This window comes from Meles meles, chromosome 12 (genome assembly GCF_922984935.1).
Source record: "Meles meles chromosome 12, mMelMel3.1 paternal haplotype, whole genome shotgun sequence".
Lineage (NCBI taxonomy): Eukaryota > Metazoa > Chordata > Mammalia > Carnivora > Mustelidae > Meles > Meles meles.
Genome location: NC_060077.1, coordinates 83037493 through 83051378, shown reverse-complemented (window position 1 = coordinate 83051378; position 13886 = coordinate 83037493). Strand labels below are relative to the sequence as shown.

General features: G+C 48.7%; 1 protein-coding gene across 1 annotated transcript in view; it reads left to right on the top strand.

Moving 5' to 3' along the window:
• Nucleotides 1–13886, top strand: part of KDSR (3-ketodihydrosphingosine reductase) — a 38907-nt gene that overhangs the window by 12063 nt on the left and 12958 nt on the right. The window contains exons 6-7 of the mRNA XM_046024085.1: nt 6839–7030; nt 12406–12489. Coding sequence (XP_045880041.1) covers nt 6839–7030; nt 12406–12489 — 276 coding nt within the window. The remainder of the gene's footprint in view (nt 1–6838; nt 7031–12405; nt 12490–13886) is intronic.

The window sequence follows — 13886 nt, the reverse complement described above, 5'->3', positions numbered from 1 at the left end:
TAGCCATTTCCTTTTTTTTTTTTTTTTAAGATTTTATTTATTTATTTGAGAGAGAGAGAGATCACAAGCAGGCAGAGAGGCAGGCAGAGGGAGAGGAGGAAGCAGGCTCCCTGCTGAGTAGAGCTGGATGTGGGGCTCGATCCCAGGACCACGAGATCATGACCTGAGCTGAAGGCAGAGGCTTTAACCCACTGAGCCACCCAGGCGCCCCGCCATTTGCTTTTTGCTCATCGGGCAACTCATGCACTCCAAGGAGAGCAGGGCCGCAGGGGAAGGCTTTGCAACTGAAACAGATAAAATGCATTCGGATTTTCTAGAAGCTTTAGAAGGCTGGGGGAAGGTTGGACAAGGTTTTGGTCCCAGCTCCATGACCATCCAACCTTAAGAACTTAGACATGTCTCTGGACCTTGGTCCGCCCAGCTGTACGACCCCCAGCCTGACGTGCATTACGGTGACGATTCACCGCGGTCCTCTCTGCAAGAGGCTCTCTGTGAGCCGAGAAATGCTGGATTCTCATCTCAGCCGTCAGGGTTTGGAACAGTGGTAAGCCAGCAAAGTTTAAGAGCAGACTCTTTGGGGTTGTGAAGTCAAGACGAAAAGATAACCCATCCAATTTTGGTTTGTATTTTTAAACAGATTTGCCAGGGGCCATCTCTTGTAATCTCTGTCAGCTCTCAGTAAGTGGACGGCAGTTGGGCAGTCCTTGTAGAGTGCAGGACAGTTTTTTAGTGGACGTTGCCTCAACTGTCTTTTTCTTCATGATCCGCCGTAAGAGGATTTGAATGCTTTATTACGTGAAGGTCAAGTTTGCGGGGGAGCGCGCTAGGGGGGCTTCTGGGGGGCTGGGGAGGCGCTGTGAACTCTCCGACTTAAAGTCCGGTCGGGAGCGTCCAGAGGCAACTGGGAGCAGAGTGCCGCCTTATCTGGGACCCCAGTGTCGGACGGCCCCTTTATCAACTCGGTATGAGGTGGTGGTCGGGCTGGCTGGCCTTGACCGAAGGTTATCAGGGGAGAGGTGGGAGCCGGTGTCCGCAGCTGGGTGCAGAGTCAGCTAGGGAAGACGGCTGAGACTTTGGGGGTGGCCCGCGGAGTCAGGTGTGTGGGAGTGTGTGTGGATGGGTGTGAGTATGAGTGAGTGTGTGTGTGTGTGTGTGTGTGAGAGAGAGAGAGAGCATGAGAGCACGCGGCTAATGGAGAGGGAATCCGCAGACTTACCCTGACCGAGTGTGGGGGGTGAACTCCCCAGGAGGCTGGTATGGGGCAGGGGCTGGAGGCTGAGGAGGGCTCGGGGGGTGAGGGTCAGCTTCTGGAGCACTGTGGGGCGGAGCAAGGGCCAGAAGGCCTGGGCCCTTGAAGGCCACCACGGGGAATTTGGCTTTTAGTCCAAAACCTCTGAAGAGGCCTGAACCTGCCAGGCATGGCGTGTGTTTCGGTGTTTAGAGGCTCTTTGTGCCTGCTGTGGCAGGGCGCTGGGTAGGTGGCGTCAGAGGCTGGTGGGGGGTGGTGATGCGGAGGCATTTGGGGGTAAACTCAGAGTGAGGGGGCGGGGGGGGGAGAGGGGCACACGAGGGGCTGTTGGAAGTGGTCCCGCCCCAGCGAGACCCAGACTTTGGTAACCCAAAGCCTGTGACCTCTGTCCCAGTGACAGGGCCTCTTTCCAGCTGCCCGGAACACAGGCAGCAGGCCACTCTCCTCGGGGGCGTGTCCCTCTGCCCGGCCCGCACCTGCTCCCCGCTCTCCCCGTCGTACGTCTCAGTCCCGCAGTGTTCTGGTCAAGGCTCGTCGTCCGTAAGTCCTGCTGGAACCACACTGCCAGGTCTGATGCGTTGTCTTGTCTGGAGACAAGAGTTCATGTCTATGTAACGTGAACTCTCTCTTATTTTTTTACTTGATTGTGTTGTTTTGGTTGCTTATCTCATTTGAACTTGACTGAGGCTCACGGGGTCCCCATCACAAGGGTTCCCTGCACAGGATGGTTGACTGTGGGGTTACAGCTCACGGCTGGGGGACCTCAGCATGTGCTGCGTGGCTCCCCTGGGGAGAGGCCTCTTGGAAACTCGTGCCTGCTTCCTCTGGACTCTGACCCTGGTGCCTCTTGCCCTTGCTGATTGTGCTTCGTGCCCTCTTGCTGCCATAAACCTGAGTCATGGGTACGATGAGGTGCGGCGTCCGGGAGGCTGTCCCGGGAATCACTCAAACTAGAGGTGATCTTGGGGAACGCCAGGACACCTCTCTTAATTTTCCTGTTTAATGGTTTTCTTCGTGGATTCTTAGAGCAATATCCTGTTTTATCTCCCTGTGGTTGTTAGTGATAATTATTTTCACTTTTTGATTGGGATGACATTGCCTCTATAAATCCACATGGGGAGAACTGATTCTTAACAATATCGAGGCTTTTAACCTCCGAACGTGGTCTGTGTCTTCATTTATCTAAATTTTCTTTCATTTCTCTCAGCAGTCTTCTGTAGCTTTTAGTGTCTGGGTCTTGCTCCTCATTTTTCTGTATTTCCCATTTTCTGATGCCATTAGAAACGGTATTTTTGATGTTAGTTTCTGAGTGTTCATTGCTAATATAGAGAAAGTCAGTCGATTTTTGTGTGTTGATCTTGCAGCCATGCTCAAGTCCATTATTAATTCTAGTGCTCACATGAATTCTCGTCTAGATCTTCTGCATTTAAGATCGTGTCATCTGCAACAGTTTGACTTTTTCCGCTCCCATCTGGGCACCCTTGTACTGGCGAGAACGTTCAGCACAGAGTAGAAGTGGTGAGAGGAGACATGCTTGTGGTGTTGCTGATCTCGGGAGAAAACATTTTTTTTGCCATTAAGTTTGATGTTTTGTAGTTCTGTTCTCTTTTGTTGTGTTTGGACGGATGCCCTGTACCAAGTTGAGAAACTTCGATTCCTAGTTTGCTGAGAGTTTTTTGGTTTTTGGCTGTGTTCTTTGTTTGTTCGTATGTTTTTGAGAGAGAACATGCACAAGTCGGGGGTGGGGAGAGGCAGAGAGAGAGGGAGAGGGAGAGAATCTTAAGCAGGCTCCACGCCCAGTGCAGAGCCCAACACGGGGCTGGATCCCAGGACCCTGAGATCATGACCTGAGCCAAAATCAAGAATTGGATGCTTAACCGACTAAGCCACCCAGGTGCCCCTGCTGAGAGAGTTTTTATAAGGAACAGAAGTTGAATTTTGTCAGGTGCTTTTTCTGCATCTATTGGGATGATCACAGAGTTCTTTTTTTAGTTGATATGGTGAATTATACTGATGAATTTCCAATGTTTAACCAGCCTTGCATTCCTGGGCTCGACCCCACTTGGCTATTAATCCTTTCTGTATTCTTGAGGGATATTAGTTGGAGTTTTCTTTTCTTGTAATGTTATGTTCTGATTTTTGTGTAACGGTAATGCTTGCCTCTTGTATAAGAGGAAAATAGTCCCTCCTCTTCAGTTTTCTGGAAGGATTTGTATAGAATTGCTGCTATCCTTCCTTAAATGTTTGCTAGAATTTACCAGTGAAGCCTTATCTTACCTTATCTCTGTGGAAAGTTTTCTAACTGTAATTCAATGTCTTTAATAGATGTAGGGCTACATTTGTATCTTTTTTTTTTTTTTTAAGATTTTAAATATTTATTTGAATGAGAGAGAGATAGAGAAGGAGTGGGAGAAGGGACAGAGGGAGAGAATATCCAAGAAGACTCCCACTGAGTACAGAGCCTGATGTGGGGCTGGATCTCATGATCTGAGAGTCAGACGCTTAACAGACTGAGCCACCCTGGTGCCTCTACATTTTTATCTTCCTTTCTATTTCTTTTTTGAGTGACCTTTGGTAGCTTGTGGCTTTCAAGGAATTTGTCCATTTCGTCCAGGTCATTGAATTGATAGGCACCAAGCTGTTCATCATATTCCCTTCTCATCCCCTTGATATCTAGAGTTTGTAGTGATAGCACCTTTCACCCCCCCTTTTTTTTTAAGATTTTATTTATTTATTTGAGATAGAGAACACAATTAAGCAGAGCAGCAGGCAGAGGGAAAGGGAGAAACAGGCTCCCCACCGAGCAGAGAGCCCGAAGCAGGGCTCAATCCCAGGACTCCGGGATCATGACCTGAGCCGAAGCCAGACGCCTAATTGACTGAGCCACCCAGGTGCCCCACCTCTCTGGTTCTTGATATTGATAGTTTGTGTCTTTTATCTTTCCTGACCAGCAGGACTTGATATTTATTAATTTTATGGATCTTCTCAATAAACAGCTTTTGGTTTTATTAATTTTCTGTTGTCTTTTCTATTTCTTTTATTCCCTCTCTTATTTTTGTGATTTCCTTTTTTCTGCTTACTCTTGTTTTAATTTGCTCTTCTTTTATAGTTTTTTAGGTGGAAGCTGAGGTCACGCATTTGCGGCCCCTTCCCTCTTCAAATGCAGTTAACCCGTGCTACAGATTTCCAGCTCCATGATGCCAAGGCAGCGTCCCACACATTCTCCTATGTTGTGTTTTCACTTCAGTTCAGTTACAGACACTTTATAATTTCTCTTTTCATTTTTGCTTTGACCCTTGGATAATCTAAAAGTGCGGTTGTTTCGTTCCTGAATATTTGGGAGATTTTTCAGAAATCACTTCCTTGCTGATTCCTGATTTAATTCCGTTGTGGCTAGCAGACATACTTGTATGACTTGACTCCTTTAAGATTTGTTGAGACTTGCTTTTGGCCCAACATGCAGCCTCTCCTGTGGCCATGCACGTGTGCTGGGGAGACCACGTGTCTGCTGTTTCGGGCAGAGTGTTCTAGCAGTGTAGGTTGGGTCTGGTTGGCTGAAACGTGGTTCAGGCCTTCCGTGTCCTGACTGGTTTTGTGTCCTCTTGTTCTTACAGTTACTGAAAGAGGGGTATTGAAATCTTGGATTATAATTGTGGATTTGTCTATGTTTTAAATAGACTTTTAGGGGCATCTGGGTGGCTCAGTTGGTTAAGCATTCAACTTTTGATGTAGGCTCTGGTCATGATCTCAGGGTTTTGAGATCGAGCCCTAGGGTGGGCTCTGAGGTGGGTGTGGAGTCCGCTTGAGAGTCTCTCTCCCCCCGCCTCTGCCTCTGCCCCTCCCCCACTCCACTCGTGCAGGCCTGCATCTCTCTCTCTCTCTCAAAAGAAAATAATAAAAACAAATAAATAAGTAAACAGATTTTTAGCTGATACACCTGGGTTTTAGCCCCATGCCTCGCCTCCTGCTCCCAGCAGTGCTTCTGGTGCTGCTCAGGCCTGTGGGGTGCTCTGTGCAGGCCCGCTCTCTGGTTCCTCTGTCCCTTGCTTAGCATTCGGCTGTCTGCTCAGCTCGTTATCGCCCACCGTTCTGTTTTTCAGCTTCCAAAATGTTCTCGCTGTTATTTCTTTTCCTGTTGTCTATGCTTCTGTGGGTTGTTGGCATTTAAAAAAATTGTTATCTTTTCACCGAGATTTTAGTGGGGTCTCTGAAGGGAGCAGAGGCTAACACTTGGGTTCAGCATGCCTTCTTTTTTCAGTACTTTTTTAGTGCATTTTTCAAGGAGCTGTGCGCTCCTTGAAAATAATGTGATGATATCAAAAGACATTTTGGGAAAGGTGGCAATCCCAGCATCTTAAATTTCCTTTATTTATTTATTTATTAGAGAGAGAGGGAGGAGAGAGAAAGCGTGCACATGAGTTCGGGGAGGGGTAAAGGGAGACTGAAAGAGAGAGAGAATCTCTAGCAGACTCCCTACTGAGCCTGGAGCCTGTCATGAGGCTGAGATCATGACCCAGGAGATCATGATCTGGGCCAAAATCAAGAGTCAGACTCTCAACCGCCTACACCTCCGGCACCCCACAATCACTTACCATTTTCTGTACTTCCTGTTTGGCACCTGTGTGCACGTACTTTTATTTAATATTTGAATTGGCTACAGTCCCAGAGTAAATACAGTATTGTATGCCCTCTGCTGTTTTAAACTTGCGGAATAACTATTTCCCCATCCTCCTGGTGTTTCTGATCACCATCTCTAAAAGCTACGTAACTTCTGTAGAGTCAACATTCCGTGGTTGACTCGGAGTTCCGCAGTATTTGGTTACACAGGCCGATAGATCTAGTATTTTTCCAGGACTTTTAATATAGAGTCATTTTGATGCAAGTACTTTTGGACTTCCAAGTTAAAATGTCAGGCTTTTAAGAGTTCCCAGGATGAAGGAAAATAGACTCTTGGTACCTGCGTGCGCTCTTACCCACCATAGTCTAAGAGCCATGCTGGTCAGGCGCTTCCTGCGGCCCCGGGGCTGTGCGCTCCTTGACTCGTGTTTCCTTGTCCAGTTCTTGCAACAGCCCTCTGAGCTAGTACGAGCGTGAGCCCTGGGTTCAGCTGCAGAACTAAGTAGCATGTCTGACTTTCTTCATCATCAAATAGGTAGGAAACGGTCAGGCCAAGGCTTCAAACCGGTCAGTGCTGTTAATCACTCTCCTAGTCTCTTTGTGATCTTCTAGTAGGGTAGGAAACATTCGGGGGCTTTTTCCTAAGACTGTCTTTCAAAAAGTGTTACCCTCAAGACAAGTGTACTTTGGTAAGGAGAAAACTACTCCTGACCGGTTTTCAGCAAAGACATCCCTGAGGTCATGGTGAGAATAGCAGACTAGACTGAGACAGGCTTCAGAGCACAGGTCACGGGCATCCCGGCTCGTTTACAGGCTCACGGCTTCCTTCCTTCCTTCGGCACATCCACCGGCTCCCAGCCACTCGGGCTCCGCTGCAGAACTCAGACTGGGAGAGCGGGCAGAACCCCCACGAAGCGCAGCCTTGAGGCTTTGACCTTGCTCACCTGCTGGGTGGCTCTTTGTTCCCTGCAGCGACTCATGAGCGTCAACTACCTAGGCAGCGTGTACCCCAGCCGCGCCGTGATCACCACCATGAAGGAGCGCCGCGTGGGCAGGATCGTCTTTGTCTCCTCCCAGGCGGGACAGCTGGGGTTATTCGGCTTCACGGCCTACTCGTCCTCCAAGTTTGCCATCAGGGGATTGGCTGAAGCTTTGCAGATGGAGGTAAGCGCTGTGTTCAGTTTCACGTGTCTGCCTCCCAGCTCAGCGGCGCGGGTTCCCCTTTAGTTTGTAGCCGCTTTACACACGCCGTTGCCTCAACTCAGACATTTGTAGACTTGACGTCAGTGAAGGGCAGTCGGCCCAAGAGTTGCGTTCTGCAGGTAACGTTTTTCATCACATGAAGACAATGATAGAAGCGAAGTGGGCATGAGGCGTTTCGATTCCTTCATTTAATACACACAGTCCTACTGTTTACATGGTATTTTTGGCCTCATTCCGTGTGGGTATACATCAGGCTAACCAGATATTTTATTCCCTGGCGGTGTTTCTGTAACAAAAAGACGTGTCCTTGATGACTGAATAATGAACGTAGCATGTGTTTGAGGGAAAAGCTTAAATCAGCTACCGTCTAGCTCTCAGCATTTAGACAAATCATTTAACTTGGTCTGCTTCCTTTTCTGAAAAACAAGAGAGTTGGCCTAGAAATATCATTTGGCTCTCTCTCTCTCTTACATCTTACTGTCTTAAAGAAATACTGATGAGAGCAAGTGCTTTTTATTTTCCCAGTTAATAGAGCATGTTGTGAAAGAGGCTTCACATCAAAATAAGTGCTTGTCGTGATGTGACAGCCTTCATACAACCTCGCTTGTGTGAAGCAGACTTCTGCATTGTTGTCAAGTGGGGACGCTTGGGGACACATACCCATCCTAAATCATACGCTGAAGAGGAAAGGTGAAATTCTCCTGTGAGATAGATTAAAATAACACCACATCGTGTTAAGAGCCCAGAAGAGAATTCATTGTGATCAACCTTCTTGCAGTAAGAGTGTGATTTGGGGATTGTGTTTACTGATTTATATTAGGAGTTAGCAAATTTTTTTCTGTCGGGGCCAGCTTATAAGTATTTTAGCCTTTGAAGGGTAGATGGTGTCTCTTGCAACCCCTCCAGCCCACTGTGAGAGCAGGAAAGCAGCCATGTGTGACAGGTGAATGTACAATTACGACTGTGTGCCAATAAAACTTCATTTTTAAAAACAAGTGGAGGGCCAGATTTGTCCCACAGGCCATAGTTTGCTGACCCCTGACTTAGAAAATCACCAGGAGAGTCCTTGATGGTATGTGACAGAGTGCCACACTGCCCAGCTGTGGGACAAACGTTGCAGTACAAATGAGCTGTCCAATCAGTGACACAATCCTGATGTGCCTCTTAGGGACTGATCGACTCTGCCGTGTTCATCAAAACGGAACCAGCCCCCAATTTCTTTTTTATTAAATGGCTTAATACTCTTAATCAATAATAGGGCATTATAATGTTTAGCTAATGAGGCCCCTGTGGTTGTGAAATTTCGAAACAAGAATATCAGTATTTCTTTTGAAATGTTTACTTTGAAAGTTCCTTTGCAAATAACCACTTGATTTCTAGAACGGTTTTGTGAGGTATGTGGGCAGACATGGTTACGCCACCTTATAGATACAAGAACGCGGAATTCTTGGTAGTTCATGGAATTGCTCCAAGTGGCATCGTTATTTTGCAATAAAAATAGTAACAAAGTCCTTGCCTCGCTGAAGTCCTCTGCCTGTGCCACGGCAGCTGATGTGTCTATACTTCGGTCAGAAGTTGCCGGATTCGTCTGGCTAGTTGTCTCAGCCCTTCACTTTGGTCTCAGACACCTGCTAAGGAAATAGCTATTTTAGAAATAAAAAATCTGCTTATTAAGGCTTTTTGTTCCTAAGGCTTGTCTTGCAGAGCTTCTCTAGGATTCGCTCATTGAAGGCAAAATGTGTAATCTGGGTGGCCTGGTTTCACTTCAGGTAGAACAGGATGTTACTAAAGAAGAGGGAAAGGAAGTGAGTTGCTAATAGAGTCCCCAAAGCCTCTTTGGGACAAGCGTGATTCACATGCTGCTCGTAGCTGGTTTGGACTTGAAGGCTGCTGGACTTCAGTCCATATTTAGACTCCATGAAAAATGTCCCCGTGTAAATACAAAATAAAATTAACATGTACCACGAGGGAAATAAATTCAATAATCAAAATCCAGTTTTGTTCATAGCAGACTTGCATCAAAACCGTTGTTTCCCTACAAATGTACGTTGCTGGGTTTGGAAACCTGGATAATTCCGTTGGGTTTGCCAGGGTGGTTGGGTTTTCTGTGCATGAAACAGACCTTATAGAATTGCTCAGGCTTTAAGTACTGTTTGGTAATCCTTTCTGGTTTAATTAACTCTCAGATCTTCCTGTCCACCCCACCCTTTGCCCACAAACTAAAGTAGAACCCTAGAAATGTTTTCTGTACAATGAATAAGTTTGAAAGTATGCTTTGTTGCATTTTTTGATCTTTTTCTTCTTTAGCTCAGTCTTTCAGGTATAAATATATGATTTAAAGATTCTAAAAGGTAATTTTTTTGGAAAGCAGATTTTTTTCTTTGAAGATTTTATTTATTTGAGAGACAGAGAGAGAGAGAACAGAGGGAGAGGCAGGCTTCCCACTGAGCAGGGAGCCCAATGTGGGGCGTGATCCCAGGACCCTGGGAACCTGACCTGAGCTGAAGGCAGATGCTTAGCCAACTGAGCCACCCAGGCGCCCCTGACACGGGTCACAGCCAAAGATGTAGTAGTAGAGACCAGGTAAAAGCTTCCCTCCAAGGCCATCTTTTCTCACAGCATGAAAAGGAAGCTGAAGCTGACCTTCTGGAACTTCCCCTCCACAGCTCTGCTCCTCTCTCCAGTGCCCCTGCCTGACCCCCCACCTTCGTTCCGCTGGAATTAGGAACTACACATTTTAGGTGGGATTATTTTGATGATAAATTGGTTCTCGAGCAGAGGGTCGGCCTTCTGGTTGAAATGGAGACCAGGGAGGAGGAAGAAACCGATAAAAGGAAGGTAGGGGGCAGAGTGGGAGGACAGAGAACGGTCAATCAGCGGGGATGAGGGCAAACGCGCAGTGGTAAGGTGAGCGGGGGAATCAGCCAGTGAGGTCCCGGCCCAGTCATTCTTAGAGAAAGTGGTGATCTCTGGGAGTCAGCATTGTCTTGGCAAGAACACATGAAGCCAAATTAATCTCCTTTCCTTTTCTGCTGGGGTTAAGGGGTTCGTTGATTAAAGGAAAGTGATGAGGGCGCCTGGGTGGCTCAGTGGGTTAAGCCGCTGCCTTCGGCTCAGGTCATGATCTCAGGGTCCTGGGATCGAGTCCCACATCAGGCTCTCTGCTCGGCGGCGAGCCTGCTTCCCTCTCTCTCTCTCTGCCTGCCTCTCTATCTACTTGTGGTCTCTCTCTGTCAAATAAATAAATAAATAAAATCTTTAAAAAAAAAAAATAAAGGAAAGTGATGATATGGTTTGGTGTATTTTGATTTTTACCAATTGTTTGACCCAGAGTTTTGGGAGACCGTAAGCTCCACGAGGGTGGAGAGTCTGTCTGAGTTGCTGACATCGTATCTTCATTCATAGGCCAATACTGGCACACAGTAGGCGCTCAATCCGTGTGTGTTGGATGGAGAAATAAAATGATTGGGTGATTAGCCACCGGAGGTATCCAGCCGTGGGTGGAGAGAGTCGTCGTGCTTCACGATGGTAGCCATAACAGCAGCTCCCGGAAAGGGGTGGGACTGGTTTCTCCCAGCCCTGATCGTCTGTGCCCACTGCGGGATGAAGCTGTTCTGGAAGCCCGTTTCAGCCCTTCGGCGGCTCAGCCGTAACCTTGAATCTGAGAAACACGGTTTTGATGAACTGTCTCCTATTAGCTTAGGCCACAGTCCTATGTGTCGCAGGAGGAAGGGGCACAGAAGCAGCAGAGAAAGGACCGTGTCCCAGCAGGGTCGGCCTCAGGCTTCCTAGGGGCCGGTTACCGCCTCTCGGCTTTCTGGGGGGTATTTTTGTCTGGTCTGTGCACCACAGAGGGCAGGGCCGTGGGAAACAGATTTCAAAGTCACTATCTCAAAAACAAGTGGAAGAGAAATCGCTTTTGCTCATCAGCCTCACTGCCTGGCCCGGATCCAGGGCTATTTATGAGCGTAGCTGGGCCTTGAAGACGCGCCCGGTCCGTGCTGAGCGAGTGAGCTCTCTCACGGCCCCGGAGCGCCGGAGCTCGGCCAGCAGAGACATCGCCCTGGGCGGGCGCACTCGTCGGGGCGGCCGGCCGGGGTCTTCTGCCTCCGTGGGTCTCCCGACCCTTCCGCTGCCTCCCGGAGGGACCCCGGGAGGAAAAGGCCCGTGTGAAAAGATGGGGCCCCGGGATGCTCTGAGAGGCTGTTGTGTGAGGAAGCGGTCTTGTCACTCCTCAGCCCCCTTGAGGTACGTGGGGGCCTCCCCACCACCAGCTGCCTGTCCGCTCTCAGCTCCCCTCGGTGTTGTCCTGGGGCCGAACAGCGAGTCAAGGGGCAGCAGTTTTGATGGTGTGAACTGTCGCCCTTCGAGCCATTAAGAATTGGGGCCAGATGAGAGTGTGGAGCGGGGCCGCCGACGGGCAGGATCTTTGGGAGGGTGTGTCCTGGCTGACTAGCGGGAGAATCTTCTGGAGTCTTCTTGTTCGGGGCGTGTTGATGAGTAGAGAATTTCAGTGGAGGCCTGGTGGTGAGGTAAACAAGCCTAAGAGCCCGCGTGAAGCTGGGGAAGGAGTTTCTGCATCCAAGTAAGGATGAGGTGGCCTTCGGAGAGGTGCTTGGCTGGTCTGACCCAGGACTCACCAGGGGGAGAATCCTGTTGGCTGGTTCTGTGGTGGAAGGCAGAGTAACTTCTGATGCCCTCATGGGCGGAGGCTGGTTGCCTGGGGAGTTCTTGATCAGGCCAACGTCTCAGGGATCCATCTCCTTCTCGGCTGGGGTCTGGGTGGCACAAGAAGGGCCTAGGGAGAGGGTTTTGAATGATCTTCATGTATTTTTTGGTTGAAATCAGTAAGGGTTTCAGAGGCAGCCATTGAGGAAGCCAGAGTTGCAGTCTGATGGCGGAGGAGCAGACCCGTCCCACTGGCTGGCATGCAAGGCCTGAGTGCTGTCGGGGTCGGAGGGGGGGACGGGCAGACTGCCTTTCAGCTGCCGGCCTTCCTCCTGGACCGCCCCCAGGGCCTCACCTGGCCTGCGGGGTGGGCAAAACTTAGAAGGAGGTGAATCTCTGTACCTTAGGGCCAGCCTCCTTCTGAAGTAGAGGTTGTTGGGGCAGGCTTTTTGCCTTTCTTCCTGAATGATCTTTGTGGAGCGGAGTTTTCAGACCCCATGAGGGCTGGTTCTCCACCTGCAGAATCACCCTGCTGGTCTTGCCAGCTTCTGAGAGACTCAGGGCAGTATCTGTCACGTGTGCCCCTGGCAGTCAGTGCAGGAAAATAAGGGAAGAAGGGGGATCGTACTTTGTGTACTGAAGGGACATGTTTCGTTTCTGAAATGCAGGTGAAGCCATACAACGTCTATGTCACAGTTGCCTACCCGCCAGACACAGACACCCCTGGGTTTGCAGAAGAAAACAAAACCAAGGTAAGTCTTTGCCCGTGTCTGTTTTGATGTTGTAAACCCCTTTCCCAATTTTCTGATTTTCCGCCCATCAGCCTGGAGTCATTTTCACCCGTCAGAAAATTGAGTTCTTTTCAACTAATGTGCTAGGTAGACGTGTCTGGACTTTCTGGACCTTCCATGTGGGGTCTTAGAGAACACAGCCTTTATTTCCCAAGGCCATGACTTTTGCTAATAATATTCAAGGGCTTACCTAATTAATAAGGTATTTTCTTTGTGAGGTTGAGTATGGCCTGTAATTTTAACTAACTAGATGATAATCTTTTTTTTTTTTTTTTTAAGATTTTATCTATTTATTTGACAGAGAGAGAGATCACAAGTAGGCAGAGAGGCAGGCAGAGAGAGAGGAGGAAGAAGACTTCCTTCTGAGCAGAGAGCCCGATGCGGGGCTCGATCCCAGGACCCTGAGATCATGACCTGAGCCGAAGGCAGCAGCTTAATCCACTGAGCCACCCAGGCGCCCCTAGATGATATTCTTTAACAATGATATTCTCTCCTCTGAACTTAAACACCTGGTTGCTGTTCCTGACTTAGCATCGCAGAAACGGATCTTAGGATTCCCTCATTCCCCCTCATTAACTTCCCAGCTCCTTGCCTGGTGCCCAGCATCTGCCCAGTGCTCAGGCCAGTAACAGAGAAGCCAGCCTTGATTCTTCTCCCCCACCACTCCCCCGCTTGACCACACATCCTCTTGGCTCTCCTCTCAGAACTTATCCTGAATTAGACCTTTTTTAACAGCAAAACCAAAGACAACTGCGGTTATCAGGACTAGCCTCTTCTGCCCCCTCCTCCCATCCCTGTCTGTTCTTCACACGCGGCCAGTGATCCTTCTAAAGAGTAAGTCAGGTCTTGTCACTCCCCTGTTGAAACCCCTCTTGTGCAAAAACAAAAACAAAAAGAAAAAGACCCTGCTTGTGCAGCACAGTTTAATAGAATTCTCTAGAATGGAAATGTTCAGTGTCTGCACTCTCCAATATGGTAGTCACACTGTGGCTCTTAAACACTTGAAATGTGGCTAGTGGAACTCCCCATCATAAAACGGAATTTTTTTTTAAAGGTTTTATTTATTTTTTTGACAGAGACACAGCGAGAGAAGGAACAGAGCAGGGGGAGTGGGAGAGGGAGAAGCAGGCTTCCTGCTGAGCAGGGAGCCGGATGCTGGGCTCGATCCCAGGACCCCAGGATCATAACCTGAGCCGGAGTGGATGCTTAACGACTGAGACACCGGGGCGTCCCCCCTTGCTTCTTTCTGTCTCTGTACAGACTTCACCTGAAGAGGCCTTCCCTGACCCTCTGTATCTCAAAGGTCACTCCCTTGGAGTATTCACCGTCCTTTCCTCTGGCTTTATTTTTCTTTATAG